Source organism: Trachurus japonicus, chromosome 18, assembly GCF_045865225.1.
Source record: "Trachurus japonicus isolate A0001 chromosome 18, Traja_1.0".
In the NCBI taxonomy this organism is placed as follows: domain Eukaryota; kingdom Metazoa; phylum Chordata; class Actinopteri; order Carangiformes; family Carangidae; genus Trachurus; species Trachurus japonicus.
The window spans coordinates 28,985,575-29,009,996 of record NC_140924.1 but is presented as its reverse complement, the minus strand read 5'-3'; the positions used below and the strand labels follow the sequence as shown (position 1 = coordinate 29,009,996).

The following is a 24,422-nucleotide window of genomic DNA, read 5'->3' as shown; positions in this document are numbered from 1 at the left end:
GAGCGTTTGAAAAAGAGATAGAAGCTGGAGATGTGCATAGAATGTGTTGTACAAAGAGAGAAAGACAGTTGGAAATGGAAATATACCCGTAAACTGTGTAACTGAAAGATATTTGTAGATTTATTTTAGATAATATCTTCCGTGACTTTAAGCTCATCTTGCAAAATGTGCTTTTTGGTTTTTTAAAGAGTGACATTTCAGTTGAAAAAGAATATTATTTAATGAATCTCATTAAGTTTTACATCCACAAATGTTTTTCAGTTATTATCAATGTAATGTTTCCCTGTTGTTTCTATGGTTACTGCACTACTACTATGTATGTTTTGTAAATGGGTCGTAAATAAAGCTGAAAAAAAAGAGAGAAAGACAGGGGTCATAGCATGACAACAGAGAGGATTATGGGTATTTAAGAGCTCCTGTCATCCACTCCTGCTACATTTTATTTTGTATTCTTTTCCTGTGTATCGCTCGCCTCTTACTAATGTCATCCCTTCTTTTATCCAATTAGGGAAATCACCAGGCACGACAATACTTCCTACACACACACGCGCACATACGCACCTATGCACACACACATACATACCAACCACCCGGTCCCGGTCCGATGGAGCCGACACTTGCAAGATTTGACAATCACACATGCACGCACCGGTGAACCCACCGTCACACGCACACATTGCATGACGAAACACCCTGCAGTCAGGCATGCAACACGGCTGGACAGCTTATATGTGTGTGCGTGGACTCTTATCAGATTATGTAAGACAGGTTTGGGTTTATGCTGCTGTGACAGATTACACACAATTGAAAAAGAAGAAGAAGAGAGGGACCGAAAACAGCCGGGAGAGAGAGAGAGAAGGAGAGAAGACTAGAGCAGCAGAGATACGTAGATTAGAAAAAGTAAAGTAAGATAAAGTGTAATGAGACGGAGCAGAGTGAGATCTCCGGTGATTGAAAGTTGAAGCCGAGTGCGGCAGTTACACAGACACTAACAAGGACGTATGGGAGCAATGCTGGAAATTGGACGGAGGACAGGGGAGAGGTGAGGCAGCGGGGAGAAAGGTTGTAAACAAGGAAAGGAGAGAGGTGACAGACAGAGGGTGGAGGAGGGCGAAAGGTGAGGAGAGAGGAATGGGAAGAGCTGAGAAACACAGGTGAGAGAGAGAGGGAGGGAAAAAGAGGGAGAGTGAATGAGAGACACAGGAACAGGAGCGACTAGAGAGCAGCGATCCAACCAGCAGTGTGTTCTGTGTTACCATGATTGAATGTGATGTGATTGCAGTGTTTTTATATTAAACCTTTTGTACATCAATTATCTGTTTTTTTTACAATGGAAACCTCTTGCACAGACAGTGATCAGTTGTGGATCAAAAAGCTTCAGCTGTAAATTATTAGTTTACAGTAGTTGCCTGCTTCTCCATTTCGCATCAATGCCGACAAATGAAAAAGGAATTACAATTGATGCAGCCTGCCACTGTGAGTGTTCACACTCCCATCGTGTGACGAATGCTGCTCAGGCTAGAGAGAAGCTCCACTTAAAGCAGAAAATGTAATGTCTGACTCATTTAAAGGTTACAGGTGCAGGTCTGATATTGCAGCATCTGGAGAGCGCTCTGCCTATTAGTGACCTCAGCCAATAGCTGCTGTTGCACCGTTACCAGAAATCAATTCTTAGTCATTGCTCTGTAACAGTAGTGGTCAGCGGATCAGTGAGCTGATGTAGAGCTGCAAAGAAGAACTGACTTCCATAAGATTGCTGTTTTACCTGGCAGTGAAACTATTAAAGGGATAGTTCAACATTTTTAGCAAATTGGCCCATTGCCATAATCCCTATAGTCATAGCAGTAGGTTCATTACCTTTATTTGTCGGTGCAAGCTATTTCTAGAACGGCGGAGCAGAGCTGTGAAAACTGCCCCTGACAGCATCAGAGGTTTTGCATGAATTTACCTCTAAAACAACTCTGTCTCGTAACGTTCCGTTATTATCTCATAGCGTGGTGAATGTGCAGGTCACAACTTGTCCACCAGAGCGTTTTGGAGTTGTTGGATTGTGAATTTGATGAGTTTGATGAGGGAAACCAAGAAATTCCATGAGCCTCTGTAGCGTAGCTCTGAGTAGCTCACGGCTCTGCTCCGCCGTGCTAAAAATAGCTTGCACCGACAAATAAAGGTAACAAAAGGTAGGGATTATGGCAATGGCAACATTTGGCAAATTTGCCAAAATGTTGAACTATCCCTTTAAGTCTATCAATTAATCACATGGTATTGGATCAGGGGCACAAACTTGTGTACTCACCAATTCCCATTCCAGTATTTGAGACGGTTTTGAAGGCCTTTCAGATAACCAGCATCAGAGTCAGATCAAAGAGGGAAGAAACAGAAGGAGAGAAACGTGGGAGAAACAGGAGAGAGAAAATGTTACACTGTGATCTTACAATGATTCCTGCAAATATTTGAGTTGAACTTTTGCCTTTGCTTTGGTCTAAGGTCTATAACTTAAATATTCTGGTTTAGTCTTGCTCTGTTTAGTCATCATGTAAGAACCGTCTCATGCACTTGATGCTCCAGCTGTTGAATGCTGATCCTAGATAGAGATGTGTACTGTACTGTATGTCCCTCTCACATACTGTAAAATATAAATATAGTGTATTTTGCCACGCAACTAGGCTGTGGCGAAGAGCAGCTGAGAGAGTCGGACAGATGAAAGCTGAACTTTGGGAGGATGGACAGGGAGCGAGACGGACGTGGAGACAGAGAGGGGGGAAATTAAAGAGTGAGAGCGGCGCAAACAGGGTGGAGAGCGAGAGAGGAATAACAGGGCGGAGAAGGGAGGGAAAATAAAGAGAGAGCCAGAGGAAGAAAAAAAAAACAGTGCTTTAGAAACAAGTGCTTCATCTGCTTGACAGCCAGTAGCCACTCCAGAGTGGCTCCATCTCCTTACTTGTACTTATTGCTTCAGATTTCCCCCTTTAACAACAAACACACTTCACATGCCGCCTATTCAAGACCATCCATTCAGAAGAGCTTTAAAGGTCAATGTATATTTTCATCCCTGCCCGTTTTCACACTTGATTGGTTCCGTCTGTGATTGTCCATTTCATATCTCGCTTGCCATTCATGAATTCAAAAGAGCAGATTGTGCTGAATCCGAGGTGCTGAGGAAAAAAGGACAAAAGCTGTGTTTTTTTTCTAACTCTCTGTCTTTTAAAATCATCACCACCTTAGTCACTTCTCTCCACTTAGCGCAGTTTCATGCTGCCAAGCGCCAAGCCATCCCTGAAATGTAATTTAAGGCAACAACAACATCGCCGACAACAATAATAACATCTCCTGGACGGTGTTCCCTGTGAATCATGGGGGCACACACACACACACACACACACACACACACACACACACGGACCGAGGTGTAGACAGTTGTGGGCACAGAGAAAGACAGATCCACGGACACGGTTGCTACCTCTCACACGCACTGTCACCAGTTCAAGTGTGTGTCACACACTGAGGTTACTCATAAAACAAATGGCTCTCCTTCACCTTGTATTCTCTATTCAGCAGCAGCAGCAGCAGCAGCAGCACCAGGGCGAGCCTCTCTGCATATCAATGTGCAGCTCATCTTTAAACATCATCTGGTGGTGACAGCACCAACCAGTGTGCTTGTGTCTGTCTGTGAAGTCACGTCTGTCCGATTTTGGCAGACTGGGATATGTTGTGTGTGTGTGTCTGTGTGGTTTTGGATTGAGGATGTCTGTGTTGGATGTTGAGTGGAAGTACGTGTTGACCCAAGGACACCGAGGACATGGAGCCGTCACGTCAGATCATGCGTAATCTGTAAAGATCAATGAGATGACCTGGTCAGAGGGTCCTGGTGCACAGGCATCTTCAGCCATTCATCAAAGGACACCAACGCTTGACATGTAAAACTATAGCTATTCCTTTATCTGTTACAATACTATATAAAATGCTTTCATCAGGTTGCCACAGGAATACCAATACGATTATTGTTTATATAACAATTTATGATGCAAAAAAAGGATTAGGATTGACGTGTGTCCTTTAAAGGTACACTGTGATTTTTTTAAAGGAGACAAAACACAATCATTCTCATGTAAATGACATTTTGATGTTGTAAGATATAAAATGCACTCTTCAAATTTGCTGCTGTACACAAGCTTGGTCTGGTATTACCAGTAGTTTTTGGTAGCTAATATTAGCTAATGCTAGCAAATGTAACGGAGGTCCGCGGGTGTGCCGCAGTCACGAGGGACCAGTAACGTGAAGTGACGGTAGTGTGGCGGTTAGCGGTACCGGAAGTAAACTCACTCACCCATAAAAGACGTGCTAACCCGCCTGCCAGCAGTTGTTAACCTCTTGGCGAAACGGTTAGCATCGTCGCCTGCGGTGCAGGAGAGGAGACCGTTCGATCCTTGCCTAGGGCAAGTCCGAACCAAGAACATCGGTCACACAAACATTAGTTACTTCCTGCCACAGATAACTGATACTACTTTAGTGATGATTTTGACATGTGTTACTGTCCGTCTTTTGTTCAGCAAAATGTTCCCAATGTGTGTAAAAAAAAAACAAGCCACAGTGAACCAACTGCACAATGAGGAAGAAGTCATTCCTATTCATCTTCTCTGCAGCAGGTGAAGCAGACTGGTGTGAAAAAGGGAGGGAAACAAGAGTTTAAAATGTTTAAAGCAGAAGTAAGAGAGGAGTAAGAGGAGAAAACTTTTATTTTATTTCCTCGTATCCTACAACCTTTATCCAATGAGGAGCGAGAACGGCATAAAGGGGCGGTCCTCTCTGTGTGTGCAGCCAAGGGATGCGGGTGAATGTGGTGACGTAGGGACGAGGACCAATAGATCCATGACGAGGGCGGGGGCTGCTAACTCCATCAGCTGACAAAAAGTTAGCCAAAACGACCGGATCGCTTACTTCTGCTTTAATGAGGGCAAAATGTACCTGGAAGCTCTGCAGCGTTTTGCTGAAAAAGTGACAAAGAGAAAGTGTAAGTGTAGCGGTCAGGATATTAAGTCTTCACCTGCTGTGGATAAATGGCTGCGGAGAAGATTATTATTTCAGTGTCTGGGATCCCTTACTGCTCATCAGCTTGCAAGCAAAGACACATGAGCAAGAAATCACTGAGCTGAAGCTGCATAATTTGTTTAGGCACAGTTGGTCTTTATCTTGAAATGCTTACTAATTTCTAGGGTGTGAGTTGAGTGAATTTTAACTGTGTTGTTCTTTGTGGTGAACTTATTTCCCGACCTTGGTCAGTTGCTTAGCTTCACTTCTGCTTAAGAGAGAGTCATTAAAGCCACACGGGCCTTTACTGCATCACGAATGACCTATTGAGGCAGCTGTCAATGGAGCTGGTGGCTCTGTCTAAACTGTGATGGATTGTTCCATATTGATGATTGATCAGTTGAATTTGATGCTCTTTTACATTCGCTACTTACTTTAAGGTTTGACTCAGGAATGCTAAGTATATGACAGCACTGTAATAAAGATATGAAGGTAGATTTCTCCTCTCTGCCCCATGTTCCTTCCCTCTCACGCGTAAATATGAATAAAAACCTGGAGCTTTATGATGTTCACAGTCTAAGAAGGTGTTTGTGATAGGCCACTTTATGAGAAAATAACTTTACCCTCCATTAAATGTGCTGCATTGTGAGGTTAACACGCAGCATGTGATAAATGCATGAATTTAGCACTTCTAAGTGAAATAACACTAACTATTGTTGAAACCAGAGTAATACTGCATCCCACTGTCTTTGATCAAGCTCCTAGGTTTGGTCAATATCAAGAAGGAGAAAAATGCTGCGCGCTGCATTCAGCGCTAAATGCTGTTAAGGACTCGTTTCATCATCAGCCGCTTTGCCATCGAAGGTCTAAGTGGGGTACACAAGTGCGAGGGCCAAATCAGTCTGCTGTGCAAGTGAGATCACTGATGGTACAGTACATTGGAAACCGCACTCCCAGCTTGGAAATCACACCATTTGGCAATAAATGTGTCAAATGAATCCCCAAAGCGATGCTTTGAGAGTGATTGGAGACCGGGTGGATTGAATGATGTGAGAGGCCAGGCCAACCTGTTTGGCCCCCGGGAGGGAAATCAGGGCGGTATTAGGTCAGCACTACTCATCTTTATTGCTTTTTTAAACTCCGAGGGTGTTTGATCCAGACTAGGTCTGAACCCCTTATTATTCCAGCCATCTGCATAAGTGAGCACTGATGTTTTAGCAGGGAATTTAGTTTCCTTTCATTGTTGATAGTGGTGAAATACTTTGATCTTAAATTAGTTGAGGCTACAGTCGCTTTATGTTAAACACAACTTTTCTTTTATTTCCTAACAGCCTACTGTTTCATCAAGTGCAGTATTTTCCAGCTTTATGGCTATATTAACAAATGCCTGCAATGGCTCTGAACGTTTAGACTTTGATATACTATAGTTCGATAGAATAGGGGCCACCCCTGGATTCACAAAAGACTAAACTCTCAGTAAGTCCAAGAAGTGTTGAGGTGCCAGCATGAGATGTGGTGTTTGGGCACAGCAGACAGCGTGTTGGGCACTTTCCACGAATGTATAATACTGCTTAAATAGTACAGGATAGGCCAGTGACTTAATGCCAAAGCTAAAGAAGAGATGAAGACTATGATACTATATCACTGTCCTAACGTTCTATTGTTATAGTGACTTAATTAATCAACTTGTAGGCAGGAGGCCATGCTTTCAGCCTCCAGGGGCGACTCACATTTGGGCTGCGGTAAGATTAAAATGCCTCCTGAAATTATCCTGATTAAATGAAAGTCTAAACTGATGAGGGAGATGGAGTGCACTTACTTTAAATATGAAATCAAGCCACATTCCCAACGCAAGATTAAATTAAACTGAATTAAAATATTGTTGGCGAGTTGGTTCTAAATCTTGAGATGGGAAAGCTGAAACTTTACCGCCAGGAAAATGCAAGGTAAAACTGTAAAAAATAAATAATATGAATGTGAAGCCCCAAAGGGCTCAACACTAAATTAGTTTTTAATATCATTTAAATAATTATACCAATAAATCATGTAAAATATAGGCCATGAATTAACTAATGAAATATATTATTGGTTTTGGAGCTTATTTTCCGTTACAGAGAACTGTGTTTAAAAGAGTTAGAGGTCTGCTTTTATTTCGGGGTATTTTTTCCACTAACACTTTTGTAGGCTACATTGTGTTTTGTAATCTACCCCTATAAAGTCTCTCTTGACAAGACTATTACAAAACTCAACAAGCTATCAAACTGAGCCACCGTTTATCTTTTGTTAGCTAGAGCAACAATAATGCCAATGTTGTTCTGAATCTACCAACTAGAAAGCTGTGATAAACCCTGTACGGAGACATTTAAGAAGCTTGTCCTTCTGTTGAGTGGTGAGGTTGGACTGATAGGCCTACTCAGTCTGAAAGTCAAGTGTCTGTGTTAGCTGCTGTTAGCTAGCAGAGACACACCAACAGAAAGATAGAGCTACGTCTCTTAAACTAGCAAAAACTAAATGTTTTGTTGTGAAAGCTCAAGCTAACACCGGTGCAGTGCTAGCTAACACATCTCTGTCAAGCTAACACAGCATTTTAAGGTTGAGTTTGATTAGGCTATTTAATTTCTTTCACAATTATTGGCTCATTTATTTATTTCATGATAGCCTACTCTTGGCCACTTGGGGGCTCCGTACAAGCATTGACCAAAATCTACAAAACTCTAAACTCTACTAAATGACTTTCAGAATTGCTTTCAGAATCAATAAGGTCAACACCCTCGGGAGCTGTTTTAGCCCAGAAAACCCCAGAGACCATAAAAAATAATTGGTTAGTATTTTAAAGATTTGAATGTGATGTGTCACCTCAGGGGAGCGTCTACCACTTCTAACTGTGACATGACAGGACCCACCCACGCCAGTGTGCTGTGTAAATAGAATCAATTGTTCAATTTAAAATCTAAAATTATCATGTCAACTGTTGTTAAATTGTGAAATGTCATTTATGTAAGTCCTATCCCTCCTTCTTCTTCTTTAATTCGCTTTTTTTTTTACTTTCCTGTTATTCTCAGTATGTCTTTCCCCTGAGTCACCATTCACAACACAAGGCATCTCTCTGTAGGGCTACAACCCCCCACTGACACTACTAACAGCATGTAACACACTCACACACACACACACACAGGACAGAAGAGGATTATGACCACAGGGACTTTCCTGTCCCTCCCAGCCATTGGACGGACACCACTACGCTGACGGACTAGAGGGATCCCTGGGTTCAGGATCCACCAACAACACAAGTAGCCTGAGACCTGTGCCAGTGATACACATAACCAGATTAACATGGACAGGAATAGAGGCCAAGATGTGGGCTACCACCTTGTCCTGCGGGCAAGCGGGTCTGTTGTTTAAGTCATTAATGGATTAGTTGAGGACACAGTCACAGGAAAGGAAGACACAGACGGAAAGAGGGAAAGTCTTTGATATTTTTGGCAACAGCACAAACAAACAGAGACTTAGCAGGTACAGGCAGGAAGGATGTATTATGTACATACACAAAACACACCTCCAGGCGGACTATAAATGCTAAAGGCCTGACCAAAATCAATGTCAATATTGACATTTCTAGGCTTAGGCTGCTCGCAAAATTAATGAATAAATGCATGTGTTTCTACTCCCAGACACCTGGTTTTCTCTTGACCTGCAGTCATTTACAGTCCCACATCACCCAGGGTGAATAACTGAACAGACAAGTGGCCAGTAATGGAATCCCAAAACACACTGTTGCTCTCTAAGTCAGTTCACAGCACAAATACAAAGAGTGGAAATTCACTCGGAATAACTAACAAAGTTTCCCCCTCGTCTCACCAAGTTCTTCTGTCTGGCTTGTGACACAGAACAACTTTGATTCAGCTCAGCCCAAGTCAGATTTTCTCTTCCTTTAATCATTAAATCATTAAAAACACTGATATAAACTTCTGACCCTGCCATTGTGTGAATTGTCACTGTTGCCTCATGTATCATCACCCCGCAGACGTGGCCCACATTGGTTGAGTCGATAAATACTCACTGGACAGTAACAGCCAGACGGCATCAAAGCAGCTTAACACAAAGACTTACTGATGCTGATGTAAGCTGAAAAATGGTCCGAGATACGCAAATTAATTTCTAGCCTACATTTCCTTAGACAGCTTGGGTCCTTGAATTATTGAGAGGGTGACATATCTTTAATTAATTATTCATCTTTGTTCAAAAAGTCCCCATAACCATTATCATGCTGCCGTTAGCTCAGATAATCATCATCATCATCATCATCATGAAGACGTCCATCATTATTATTATCATTATCACCAGCACCATTATCATCACCATCGTCCTGTCATTATTATTAAGACCACAATCACCATCATCTGATGATGATGGTGATACCACTGTTTCCCACCTTCATCACAATTACCATCCAGGCTCCCACAGCAACCAGTTTCATCATCATCATCACCACCACCATAGTCTTCCTCCTCTTCATAAGCATCATTATCAACAGCAGCGTTTTCACTGGCACCAATCTTCCTCAAAATCCTGTTGCCCCAAACTCAGTCACCATCACCTTCATCCAAATCACCACCACTGTTATCATCATCATCATCATCATCATCATCATCAACAAAAACAAAATCAAAACTGCCATCTTCATTTAAAAAAAAACAAACACACATAACAGCCATGCATCATCCACACCACCATCTTCGCCCGTCAAACCCCAGAGAGTTCACAGCACCAGTCGCTGCCTTTCCGTCCCCTCCTGCGCACCCTGACCCTGTGCGCAGTCCCTCCAGACCACCGCCCCCCAGCCCCCCAGCCCTGACCTCATCCTCCCTCTCCAGCCGGCGGCTTCGCAGCTATACGCGGATCCTCCATGCGCGACCCCGTGGACAGGGTTGTAACCCTGCAGCTCCAGGTTAATGTCACTCACCACCGCTCTCCTCTCCTCCCCAGCTCCGCTCCGCTCCGCCTGGACTCGGTCCTCGGTCCTCGGTCCAGACCCCCTCCTGTTTACGCACTGTAGGACGAGCGCTGCCTGGGTTAAACCTTAATTGGAGCTAGTGAACTGAAGGCGTCTCCCGGACAGGAGCGGAGAGGAGCGGAGCTCTGCGGTGTCACACGCACCTGAGAGACCGGACGGATTCCTCGGCTCTCTCTCTCTCTCTCTCTCTCTCTCTCTCTCTCTCTCTCTCCATCAGCTTATAGACTAACCGACCTCGGTCTCACTCCCTCTGCTTGATCTCGCCCTGATCTCGCCCTGACAGCCTCTGTGCTCCGTCTTTTACGCACACACGCACGCACCGATCTGGAAATCACACCACCCGCTGCAATTAACGCAACTGTGAAAGTGATTGCTCCTCGCGCGTCTTCCACTATACACACACATTCACGCGCAAAAAGGCTCTAATATGACCAGCAGGGCAACTAACTGTGATCAACGCGTATACGTTCATTTTCTTAACAACAATGGTAATACTCACGTTGTTTTTTGTCTTGTGTCCTCCGCTGAAACAACCCCGGGTCGAGATCCGTTCATTCACTCACTCCTTCACTCATCCCTCTGTCTGCTCATCTCATCCTTCCCTCCGCTTCGCTCCTCATTCAGCAGCTGAATAAACGCCTCTCCTCCTCTGAAGCGGCGCGACACAGCACTTCACCCTCTGGCTCGATGCGCTCTCTCTCTCTCTCTCTCTCAAGCAAGAACCATCTCCCTCCTCTTTCTCTCTCTCTCTCTCTCTCTCCCTCCTTCTTCTGCAAAACAAGAAGACAGAGAGGAGAGAGATGTGAAACTGAGGGGGGAAAGGAGATGGAGATAGGGAAGGATGAGCTGCTGAGCAAGAGTGTGTATGTGTGTGTGTGTGTGTGGGGGGGGGTAAATAATAAGCACAGAGCTAGACTGTCGCTATTTCTGTGTGTGTTTGTGCCTGTATGCAAGTGTGTGTTGGGGGGTGGAGGGGGGGGGGGGGCACAGGATGAATGTGAACCAAAGGAGCATGCACTCCCAGCAGCATCACCCCAGCACATGAGTCACAGAGAGAAGAGAAGAGAAGAGAAGAGAAGAGAAGAGAAGAGAAGAGAAGAGAAGAGAAGAGAAGAGAAGGGGAAATAGCTGAGCTGAAAAGCAGCGTGAAAAAGAAGTGAATGAGGGCAAAAGAAAAGTTTGTGGCTTTCACAAGTTCAGAGCTACAAGCAATTATTATTCTCTCAGGACTCTTTTCATTGAAGTCTTTGAAATGTCAAAAAATAAGTCCTCATTAGTTTTCTTATGATGGGTCCAAACCCAAACATATTAAATATACAATTTAAGAATGTCAAATGAAGAATATCGGAGCTGAAAGTGCAACTGTTTGTAATTTTTGTTGATGACCAACTGAGTTACAAAGCAACAACATGCCTCATTTGGACCTTTTGTTTCTCACATCTCTGCAGTTATCCAATCAAAATGCCCTGGAAATAATATGGAAACAGCTACTTATTAAAGGGACAACTAGGATTTTGAATTTGGTTATAAAAGAGTCTCATATTAATGTGGATGAATCTACGTTACCCACACTTGTTAATGGGTCCATTTTCGATATCATTCTATCATTTTCGTTATTTTGTTATTATTATTTAGTGGTCGACTCGCCCAGCATTTCCTAGTTTCAGTTTCCCAGACACTGCCCGGCGGGGCGGGTCATGGGAATAACACAGCCGGATCGCCGTTTCTGGTCAGAACTACGACGGTATCTGATCGTCTTTGAACCTCCAACTTTCATTCTTGATTAAAGCGATAGTTCACCCAAGATTGAAATTTCACTCATTATCTCCTCCCCCTCATGTGGACTAAGGGCTGGGAGAAGTTTCAGAGTCCTCCGTGGCTTCTCTGAGTTACAGGGGGTCTCGGCGTAGCAGTGCATGTCCATATAAGGGTTGCAAATGGATACCAACAGTCTTCGTAACAAAAAGACACACAAAAAAACATCCAAATACCTCCATGTTGCTCATATGTAATGTCCGTCTTGTATTGAAGCCCCGAAATGCGAAATTGTCACAAAAAAATTAAATAAGTCTATTTTTCAAGCTCGTTTATAGCGGAAGCTCCTCAAAGCTCCTCTTCCCGGTTCGTCATATTTGGACGAACTGGGAAGAGAACAGACCCTGGTATGACGAACTGGGAAGAGGAGCTTCGAGAAGCTTCAGCTACAAACAAGCTTGAAATATAGACTTATTTAATTTTTTTGGGGACAATTTCGCATTTCGGGGCTTCAATACAAGACGGACATTACATACGAGCAGCATGGAGGTATTTGGATGTTTTTTGGTGTGTCTTTTTGTTACGAAGACAGTTGGTATCCATTTGCAACCGTTATATGGACATGCACTGCTACGCCGAGACCCCCTGTAACTCCCACGGGTAACTCTGAAGCTTCTCCCAGCCCTTAGTCTACATGAGGGGGAGTAGATAATGAGTGAAATTTCAATTTTGGGTGAACTATCCCTTTAATGAAAACATTCTTGGCAAATGTTTTTGCTTTTGTCCGTCTTGCGCCAGTCCAAGAATTTCACCGTGCACCCCGGAAGCTCATGGGAAATGTAGTGTAGTGTAGTGTAGTGAAAGCACTTCGCTTTCCAAAACTCCTCGTTGTCCCTTTAATTTTCCATCAATCAGCTAATCATTTCATCTTGTTCAATGAAAACACCTCAAGTTCCAGATCAGAAACAGGTCAGATCAGGACGAAGGGTTAAATTCTACCTGAACCCTGCACGGTAGGCTACCTACCACTTTAACTGTGAGCGTGTTTTTTCAGGGACCCTAAAATGCGGTGTTGGTACTGTAATTCACTTGCAGATTTATAAGGTGCTGTTCTGCCTCACCTCACCTCTCCTCAGAGGAGCGGGCGAAGAAAGATGGCCTCCAATGTCGGGGGATGAGATTAAGCAAGAGTTGGATGAGGGGAGAGAAGGGCAGAGAGAACAATGGAAAAGTGGACAAGGAGAGACGAATAGGGGAGGACGGAGCAACCAGAAAGGGAGGAGAGAGAATGGAAGGCGACAAGAGAGATGGGTGGGGTGGGTGCTGTGGAGGGGGGAGAGGGGGGAGTCAGTGTAAATAATGAGAGAGGGGAGAGGAGTGGTTTTACATTATCTGTCTTTTCGACACACTTGATCAGAGTTCTGTCCCAGCATGAAGCATGGCCTTTACACTGCAAGCTAATTCACACCCTGAGGGGACATCTCACAAACACACACATATACACACACACACACTTACATTGAACAATTCCAGCCCAACTTCTTACATTCACTGGCAGAACACACATACACACACATACACTTACAACCACCCACATCCAAATGCATTCCAGCTAAATGCACAAGAACTAATTCACAGCCGGACAAACAATCACACACGCAGCATGACAAAATATGCATGAAGGAACAAGACACACAAGCACATGCATGTGCAGACATGCAGAGGCCAGTTGGTCCACCAAGCCTGTACACACATTATTATAGCTGCATGTCCAGAAACAAGTAGAACAAAGTATTCAGTGAATGGCTGCGCATGAAATATTAAAGCACTTTGTTAATGAACAGGATGGGGGGGCTGTGTTTGCACACGGGGAAATATTCTCCTTCAGAAGGCAAAAAATACTATTTTGCTTTCATCTTCTGTAGTACTGTATCTAAAGGATCATTTGCACACATTCAGTAGGAGAGAGGAGAGAGTGTATTAGACAACAGTGGCCATGATCGCAGTAATGACAGAACATGAGAGCCAGTACGACGCTGAGCGCTGCAGCTCTGTGAACTGGATCATGAGATTATTTTGCTGTAAGAAAACCATCGTCTGAAGAGCTGAAACAAAAGGGAATTTAGAAAGATTGTTTTTTATTATGAGTTTTATGGGTTAGTGACAAATAAAATTTTGTTTTAAATAAATGAAAATGAATGAATAAATAAATAATTGTTTTAAAAGCATGCATCATATTTGTTAAAATGTACATTTTGTATTGATTTTATGTCATTTGAAATGACATTTGAACCATTTTTAAGAAGAGTAATACTGAACGACCCTGAAAATGTCAAATGGTGTAACCACAAAAGAATGATAAATATCAAATATCTTGGTTTCTCCGATTTTTCCCTGTTAAAAGGGTTTAATGGAGTTTTTCCTCAGTGGATGTGAGGGTCAAAGGGCAGAGGATGTTGTTATGATGCCATGTAAAGCCCTTTGAGACAAACTGGGCTATACAAATAAAATTGCCTTGCCTTGCCTTGCCTTATCCACCTACACTGGATTTAAGTGAACTTAGAAAAAGTATATTTTCTTCTAAAAACATTAAATTGAAACAGATTTTTGCTGTGTTTCTATATCTGAATTTAAAAGCATTTTAGCAACACTGGGCAGGATGAATCCTAAAAACACAGCTTTTCTTTTGAATAATGTGACAAATGATGTAACATTTGTGAAGAAACATAGTGTTTCATTGCTAAAGTGAATAACATTTATATCATATTTGAGTCCTGATTCATTTTCATGACAGATTTTTATGAAAGAATAATGATTACACCACTTGACATTGGGTTTCATCACGTCATTGACCCTGTCAGTGAATGCCTCGTCAAACTTTTGTTGAGTTCATTTAACGATTTCCTTTCCTCCCTGTGTGTCGTTGATTTCAATCAAACCATAGTGCAACAACATATAGTAAACTAGTGTGTGTTTGTCCTAGCTTTCACACCACTTAACTGTCCAGTGTACAAATTGGCGTTGCTGTAAGCTCCACACCACGCTTTTCTCTAACAACAAAAAAACTTTGACTCTGATTGGAAGCTTGACACCAGAATCTCTTATGGGGGGGTGGGGGGGGGGGGGGGTTTCCAACTCAACTAGAGAAAAACTGTGTCTTCACACACCATCATGCTGGAAGGGGAAATGGGTAATACAGTGGCTAAAGATGGAAAAAAACATAACAAGTTTGAGCAACCTGTGAATTTTCCGAACACAAGGCATCTCATCTTAATTTGTCACATGGAAGAAACAATGTAGTACAACAAAGGCAATAAACCAACAAGTACAAAAAAAAAATAGAAACGCAAATGTAATTTAGGAAATGAAACGCTGTGCTGCAGTTCCAGGGTTAGTGTTTTTCAGTGCTAGTATAAATCACTGGTTAACAGCCCTGGAGTTAAGCACTGAGATAACTAATGTAATCAAGCAGGAAACATCAGTTTGCTGTAGGTGACTGGAACATGGAGGTGAAGGTAGAGCCGATACATCACCTATAGATGAGCATATTACAGTAACACTTTATAATAAGCATTAGTTAAGCATTAAATACTGAATTCAATATAATCATTAATAGGGTTGCAAAATTCCGGAAATTTTCAAAGTTGGGAACTTTCCATTGGAATTAACGGGAATATATGGGAATTAACGGGAATACTGTATATGGGAATAAACAGGAATAAATCCAAAATTTACAAAATTGAAGGTTGGCCCTTAAAGGGACAACGAGGAGTTTTGGAAAAGCAAAGCGTTTTCACACTACATTTACGAGCCTCCGCGCGCACCGTAAAATTCTTTGACCGGCGCAAGACAGACTCATGTTTTCATTCATCAAGAATTAAAGTCAGAGGTTTGAAGACGATCACATACCGTCATAGTTCTGACCATAAACGGCGATTCGGCGGCGTTATTCTCATGACTCGCAACAAAACCCCCAATTTCCAGTTAATTCCCAGAAACTCCCAATAATTCCCATAAATTCCCATGGAAAGTTTCCAATTTGGAATATTTCCAAAATTCCTCATAACTTCCCATGGAAAGTTTCTGGAAATTTACTGAAAATTTTCCACCCCTTTGCAACCCTAAATTTCATTAATAATTAATACTTAACTAATGCTTAATAGTGTGTACTCATTATAAAGTGTTACCCATATTACTCCTAATGAAGACAGGAGAGCTCAACTCACAATCAGTCATCCAGTCAATTGATATAATCTGAACACTTGTGAGGTAAAAACCTGAAACAATATGCTGTGCTAGATTCCTTTTCACATCACTGTCATCCACCACACACACCGTGCCTTCCTAACTCTTCAGTACATCCCCCTCTACCAGCTCAGCACCACAGCGTTACAGATACTCTGCCTATTAACCCTCCCCCATCACCTCGTAGCATGTGTGTGTGTGTCTGCTGACTGCCTGCTATATATTCCCAAACAAACCTCAATGATATCTTCAGAGAAAGCTACATGTCTACCCAGTTTCTATGGCAATGAGAGAATACGCAGGGCTTTCTGTCTTACTACTGTAATGTAGCTGAAAAACCATGAATGTAGCACCGCAGCGCGTGTACTGTAGGCTACGCGTCTTTGAAAGCAGCAGTGAGAGCAGCTCCTGCCTGGAGGATAATTGCTGTTTTCCATGAAATATTAAGTTCATTCTTCAGCGTCACGCTTAAAACTAAAAACACCAGCGACTCTTTTGTTCATTATGTATCATTGGGTTGGGTTTTGGTTGTGTTTCACGTGATTTTAAGTAAGTAGTAACAGATTATTCAAAAAAATAGGCCTATAGGAGAAACATAAATAGTTTGTTTCCTCCATTTAGCCTAGCTCCAGTATCCACCCACACATTCTATTTCAGGCAAACTTTTCTAGAGAACATCTCTCATTTTAATATTCCTACACAATTACACCCCCCATGTTACTCCAGGGTAACAAACTAGCCCTAATTAGAGACGCAGTGAACATGAACAATGTAACACTCCTTTTGCCCTTTAAGCTGTCTCACTGCTGATGCCCACAGCCCAGCTTTGCATCTCAGCAGCCAGTAAAAAAAAAAACAGCCTTTTATCTGAACCCAACATACTGGTGTGATACATTACACACATACAGTAGCCAGCTATACGCGCTCTTACTGCTGGCCTGAGGTTTTTTTTTTTAAGCAATTATGTGTGAGCAAGTAGCTATCATCTCATTAATCTGTATTAATCAGATCTTGAAAACTGAGCATGTGCAACACAGATATTACAACTAACTAGTTTTGACTTGAAGCCTGTTAGTTGATACCAAGATGACAGCAGGCTTCCATTAAGGTCTAAAGATCAGGGAAATAGAAGAAGAAATGAAGGTTACCTTTAGTGGCAGAGCTGCAGGCTGTGACACCTGTGCTGCGTTTTTCAGCTGAGACTCTTTTTAATAACCATCATTTTCACGTTGCCTTTTGGTCTGACTCCCTGGATGAACAATACATGCTGCTCTCTGTCATCTCTTTCACAGACTTTGGCAGACGATCAGTTGGCTCGACACAAAAGCCGGTTAAAAACTAGGCTAGTTCTTCCTCACACTGATTTGGCGCATGTTACTGTTCCCTATATCGCTTCCCTTTGTGGGTGACATAAGCTGCTCTAAACTGGCTGTACGCACTGCACCTAACTGTGAGCACTAGTGCAGCTCACTTCCTGTGACAGTGTACTCAGATATTTAACATGTGTTTATCAGGCTTCATCCATGTGTTGTGTTGTATGTAGGATTATGTTGAGTATTACTCTGATGTCCCAGCAGAGCAGTGAATGGTACCTGTATTGCACAGCTCCAGAGTGTGAATGCTCTTATTGGAATCTACGTCATTTCTCTCTGCCAAGTGTTGGATCAGGTGACTGATAGCACACCCATGTTGGTACGATAAATATGAATCTGTCCTCAGTGGCCAAATAGTTTAGCTTAGCATGGAATCTGTAAACAGGAAGAAGCTCCAGCCAAAGACAACTAAATCCAAAATAAATAGCCTAACATACTTTCAAAGCTTGCAAACTAATGTTACACACCATTTTAAAGTGGAAAGCATAGACCACTTTCAGAACTGTTGTCAATCAGGCCTCTGTCATTTCATTTCACTAGACTTGACATTTTTTTCTGACAATAACTGAAAACCTGAATAGAAGATTTTCTTCATTTTCGTGTACATATAAAGAGGCTAACTCAAGAAATTATCTTACATTTCTTCATATAAAAGCCACCAAATATTATACATTTCAAAAACATACTATTATTATTCATGTTCTTGCCAAGAGTTAGGTGATAAGATGGCTGTATCTTTAAACTGAAACAACTAACGTTACTAGCCTACAGTAGCAGCTCATTAGCTGATCTTATTTTAGCAAGAAAAAGGAAAACACTGCAGGAAATAACTGGACAAGTTCCATGTGGTTCTATCAGTAGCCTACCGTTTTTTCTTCTGTGTCTTCCTTGTGACCCTGCCCTTCAGTTCTTCTGTAGCTTCAAATCCAAACTCCTGCCTCCTGCCTCCTGTCTCGTCTTGCTAGCTTGAATCTTGTTTACCTGCTCAGCTCCGTGGATTCCTCTGGTCCATTCACCTGTCTGACCCGTTCTGTGGTGTCCTGCCTGCGAAACGCCACCATTGCCAGACATGAAGAAAATAATTACATAATAATAATAATAATAAAAATAGAATCCGTAGTAATTAGCCTATGACAGGAGCAAAGGGAGAAGTGCAGTGACGTAATCTAAAGTAGGCTATCATTCAGACCTAGGACTATCATGCAGTATGAAGCAGCCCACTACCGTTGCAGTTGTAACCATGGCGCATGGTAGGCTACAGTCACTATTGTTATTATGGTAACGCATAGCTACTATGCATAGCCAACCATTGACAATATGTCTATGGTGCCAACCTCATATGGGTGAAAAAACGACCTGTGTGATTGAAAAAAACAAAAAAACAAAAGTTGGGTTGTTTAGGTTCAAGGGTAATGATGTAGCCTAAACAAAACCTTACAGTCTCATTCATTTATCCCCCAAAAAAAGAAGAGAAAAAAAATAGGCCTACGTGACAAGAAGCTCGCCAGCTCTACAAACTAGGTCAGAGTGACCATCAACCTTTTTGCCTAACTCATGGCAAAAGGCGAAACTGTTCCTTTATTACCGGGAACAAGAATAACTTTTTGACCTTGTTGGCTAATCTCCTTTACAAAATCTTATTTCATTTCACAAGTACAAAATGTGATTCTAGTTTTATTCAGCAATCACATCACTTTCACTTCTTTAAATGCTTATGCATGTCCAATTCCTCCCATGAGTAGCCTATTATAGGCCACAGAGACAAAAGTCATCACAAACACCACACAGACTGATATTTAACAGGGTGTTGCTGGAAAGTCTTATATCAGAGATGTTACCTTTAGTAAATAAAGGCTAATAGAGGATGACTCCCTAAATCCCATCTCAATACCCTCCCATGTAGGCCTATTTAGTAAGAGAGCTTAAATATTGGACATGATTACACAATAACCTACAAATCAAGCCATCCTGCTTCATCTCCAACCTTATAAAGCATTGCTGCCTCCTGATTATTCATGAGCCGCCACAGACTCATTGTGTCAGGCCGCCGAAGCAATTGGAAGTCATGCTGAATATGGTCCATAGGGGAGATGTGAAACAGCGCTCAATGATGATGAGGAGGATTGCGAGCAAATGAGCCTTGATAATTTGAAAGGGAAAAGATGAGCATCACACAGCCACACTACGCCTTTTCATTGAAATATGCAGGATAAGACCTATTGACTATACACACACTCATGCTCATGCCCGGACACATGTGACCACATTCAGAATCCCAGAGCCACGTATTCTCCCACACCCACTGCTTGATTGTTTTCTGTCCACTTGGGTTATTATAGTGCTAATGGCCACACAAGCGCATCAAAGCATCTGTGGCTGTGGTGCTCTGGCTGTTAGGCGCGTCGTCAATCACTACAAAAGTCGATTGCTAAGTGCTTGCGTGTCTCTGGGACCGACTGTTATGTGCACCAACACACACACACACACACACACAAAATCAGTGTACAGTAGCCTTTGAGACTGTGTGTATTCACTAAAGCAAACACGCAACACACGCATACACATAGGCTACACATTTTTAGCTGACACATATAATATTCAAACTGGGGGAATTCTCCTATTGGGACACACACTCAGACTCATACAAAAGATTCAGAATAGATGGACCACCTCCATTAGCCTGCTGGGTTATTGATTAGTGTTGAAATGAAGTCACTGATTTATCAGGAGGCAGAAACCAATCAGGTGCATGACACACACACACACACACACACACACACACACACACACACACACACACACACACACACACACACACACACACACACACACAGAAAACCTCCCAGATGTCATTGTGATTTGTGAAAATGAAAATGCTCTCTGTAGGCCAGTCGATGCCTGTACAACTAAGATGATGGTCATCTACACCTGTAGCAACAAAACCAGAAGTGGGGGGATTTTCTTGTGCGTGTGCGTTATAACCAGTCTTCCATCTGTGACGTAAACTGACACCACCACTTCTTCCAGACCTCCACATTTCATTGCGTGACTGTAGACTAAATTATGAAAAGGGGGAAGTTGCTGCAAACAAAATGAGTCATGGGAGGCAGATCTACGCTACTGCCAGCGTTAAGTGTGAGGATTTGCCCGTTTGGCACAATTCACATAATTTTTTGCAACTGAACAAGTCAAAGGCAATCATATAGCCTACCATAGATTTCTGCAAAACATACTGGCGTCAGTATGCACCTGTGCTCCTTCTCCCTGTGTGTCTCATACACACCTACAGTTCAATGTAACCTGTGGTGTTGCACGGAAAATGGTCAGAGAGTGCAATTCATCACTTCTGTCTCCTCTGTGTCTTCTCCCCTCAAGCAACACTGACCTTTCACTGTGATTCATATCACTACACACAGGCGCACACACACACACACACACACACACACACACACACACACACACACACACCACACACACACACACACACACACACACACACACACACACACACACACACACACACACACACACACACACACACACACACACACACACAAACATTAGACACATGTAAGTGTGCAGACACACACATCTTGTGCCTTTACATATGTCCATCTACACCTCTGGTTTAAACACTGAGGACTTTAACAGATGTAAGATGAAAAATACAACAGTTTATTGGCAGTGTGTTCCAGCTCCTTTCCTTGTAATGACGGCCATCTATCACAGCCTTTATTTTATTATTTTTATGCAGATTTGTATTGTTATGCTAATGTTAGAGTTACTTATCCCATTTCTGTTCTGCTGACTGGGACTTCCCGGAGCCAGCAGTCAGTGGAAGTTCCCATTAGCATTCAATGGTTTGGTAATGTAATTGTGCCGCTCCCTCAGTACAGTGTTTTACAGCACTTTTCTAACTTTGCTAAAAGTTCAATCAGAGGAGTGAAACAAAAGTTGTACCCACTGTGAAACTGCCAAATTGAATCACTAATGAATTGCACACCCTGCAAGTAAAGTCCCAACGTCAAATCACATTGGCCCTAAAAATTGCACTTACCTCTTGATTTTCACCTCGTTTTTATTTGTGCTTGGGTTCTTAAGACTTTTGTTACCACCTGACTGAGTCCGACAGGCGGCTTGTTTCTATCAAGCAACATCAATTAAACAGGGAAATGATGCCATCAAACAGCAAGCTCTACATGAACTAGTTCAGCCAGCAACCCAGATACACAATGGGGGGGAGGAAAGGATAGGGGAGTGGTGAAGTGAAACTGCAAGAAAAGGAGGTAGAGAAGGCCAGAGAGCATAGGGGATAACGGCTGAGGGAAGAGTGAGAGGTGGGAGAGAAGAGGAAACAGAGAATAGCAGATGTACAAACCATGAAGGAGGAAGAGAGACTGGAAGAACAAAGGAAAGCAGTGCAGAGAGATTGTGAGAGGGTGAAAGGAGAGAGATGGGTGACAGGATTGAGACGATGAGGGGGACAAATCCAGTAATGCAGATACTGTGTACTTTCATCTGGGCTGAAAATGTGGCTTTGTTTTGGAGCATGTTGTGCCTCTCCATCCAATTTCCTGCTTCTCATCACTGTCAAAACAAAACAAATAAAATCTTTAAGGACGATGGATGACCCACTCCTGTTGTAAAAGGTAGAAAGGAAAACAGAGGCATGGATCAAAGACCCTGAAGGCATCACATGACCTAATAATTGTGAAGAACAAACACCATCGCCTATGACGTAAAGACATTGTAATATAAAGAAAAAAGAAAAAAAAACTGGCTTCAGTGCTCACATACTGTATACCACCATATAACACCTACAATCAAAGCAATGTTATGTTTTTTCCTATGGTCAGTGTTATAATTGTAGAGAATTCTTAATCTTGTTCATGTAATGCATTAACAAGATTTAAATGTGGTTTTTACAAGTGAATTTGCATCTATGTTGATAAGATACTTTAGCATTAAAGTAACCTGTGGAGTAATGAGCCATAATCATTGGCTATATAATGCATGACTCTGTGCTATGTACGCTCTACCATGATAAGTAAGTGAACCATGAAAATATGTTTTGCCTCAGGCTGAACTTCATAGTCGTGAACACAAACTGATTAGCCAACAAAAATTACACTTACTGTACACAATTAAAGCAGCGTGTGATAATGCTCATGGTGGGGTCATAGCTAAAGCTTAATGATCTATTATTTAGTTCCAGTAACATGTGAATAATTAAAAAGCTGAACTTGTTCACAGTGATATTTCAGGATACGTTCATACAACAGCAGGTGAAGAGTTTAACTTCCATATCATCATCTTGTCTCTGAACCAGTCAGAATATGCTTTTTGTGAAAAATAAAAACAACTATTCATTAACTATCATCATCTACACAATATAATGACAAGCATGTATAAGTATACACCTAAAGTTCACATATGGAGTACATATGTTCTTGTTCAGAATACAGTCAATACCACTCCAACCACATGAAAACAGCCCAACCATAATTGATGATGTAGAGGGTTAAAAGAGAGCTGGACCAGTGTGTGTGGCTTGTACGATGAGAAGTTAGAGACCAGACATGGGTGGAAGTGAGAGAGTCCCATAAAGTCTTGAGTTTTGATGCTCGCTTAGTTTAGCTGGACCAGAGACCGTATATGAAAAGAGACTGCAAGCGTCTGAATGTACAGTAAAAACTTTGAAAATTCCTAACAAACCAACGGTACGTGCTTCACCAAAACCAAACGATTGACTGTGAACAATACTGTAAACATGTTCCACACAATTCTTGCTAAATACATTTTCTATCTTCCTGGGAAATACATTGACAAAATGGTCTGCCCTCATGGGAACAATTGCAGTCAGTGTAAGAGTGGCATTTTTAAACATTAGATTTTCACTTATGGAGCAAAATTGTTAAAAACAAATAACCAATATTTCTATAGTGAAGATGCAAAATACTTATTATCATAATTTTGTTTTGATAACAGAATTTTTGACAATTTTTGAAATCTGCTTTGACAGCTGCTATCACCCTGGTGACTGTCTTTGTGTCCGTTTGTGAAGCCACACACCAAGTCTCACTTCCAGCCATTTAGCTCCATGAGTAGGGGATGGTTCTTGGTATCAGAGGTTGTGAGTTTGGTCCTCAGCTAAGACAAAATGGATGTTGTGTCTATCTCTTGTTGCTCAGAATTCCCTACATTTGTCTAAAACTGCCTGGCCCCGACCATTGCTACAAAGCAGCTTTAATTTAATCTCAGAACAACAGAAGGAAAATGGGAAGTTGCACAAAAGTTTGTCGTTTCTTAGCAGGGAATAGTGAGAACTGCACATTTTCCCACTTTGGTTTAGATAGGAGACAGAGATAACATGTGAACTGATGAGCTTTAGTAGATGGATTTCTATACATAGGGCCAAAGTTCCTGCTCCCCCTATGTCCAGTCTAAGCTAACAGCTTCAAGTTAATGCAGACAGCCAACATATCAAACCTCCCACCCAATAAGCTTAGAGTTAACTTCTTGAAACCCAACTTTATCAAGATATTCCTAAAACCTCTGACAGATGTGTCATGATGTGTCAGAACCAGAAGACAGATTAAATGTCCTGTAGAGCAGGACACATCTGTATTTTTAATCCACCAGGGAAAAAAGCCAACAACCCATTTCTGGTCCCAGATTTCAGTTAAAGAAGAGCTGGGTCATATAAGAGATCGGCTACACAGAGGTGCAGTATGGGGTGTATTAGAAAGCCACCATATGTCAGCCTTATGATCACAGAGTACGTTCGCAGCGCGGGAGCGGTTGGTATATAATGAGCATGTACTGAGAGCAATGATGAAAAGGTTGGAGCTGAATGAGCAGCCTGGTGGAGTGTATTCACTCTGATGTAGGTTATGTTTGCTTTCTCCATGTTCGTGTCTCTTTCACTTGAGCCAGTCCTCCGACTTGTGTCTCTCAGACTCTTTATTCTGAGTTAATCTTCCAAAAGACTAACGTTCACCTCCACC

The 24,422-nt window shown here is 42.1% G+C and overlaps 1 protein-coding gene across 3 annotated transcripts in view; it reads right to left on the bottom strand.

Annotated features, from left to right (window-relative positions):
- The window catches only part of slc8a4b (solute carrier family 8 member 4b), a 115,569-nt gene extending 97,913 nt beyond the window's left edge, over positions 1–17,656 (bottom strand). Inside the window, exons 1-2 of one of the 3 annotated variants that reach the window (XM_085759414.1) lie at positions 17,635–17,656; positions 2,297–2,333 (exon numbers count right to left, since the gene is read on the bottom strand). Coding sequence is in view for 2 of the 3 variants with exons in the window: in XM_085759411.1 (XP_085615537.1) it covers positions 10,542–10,597 (56 nt within the window). In the remaining variant the exon portion in view is untranslated. Of the gene's footprint in view, positions 1–2,296; positions 2,334–10,541; positions 10,728–17,634 lie in introns of those variants that run through there. The other 2 variants (XM_085759411.1, XM_085759413.1) reach the window with 2 other exon arrangements.
- Between the last annotated feature and the right edge of the window lie 6,766 nt (positions 17,657–24,422).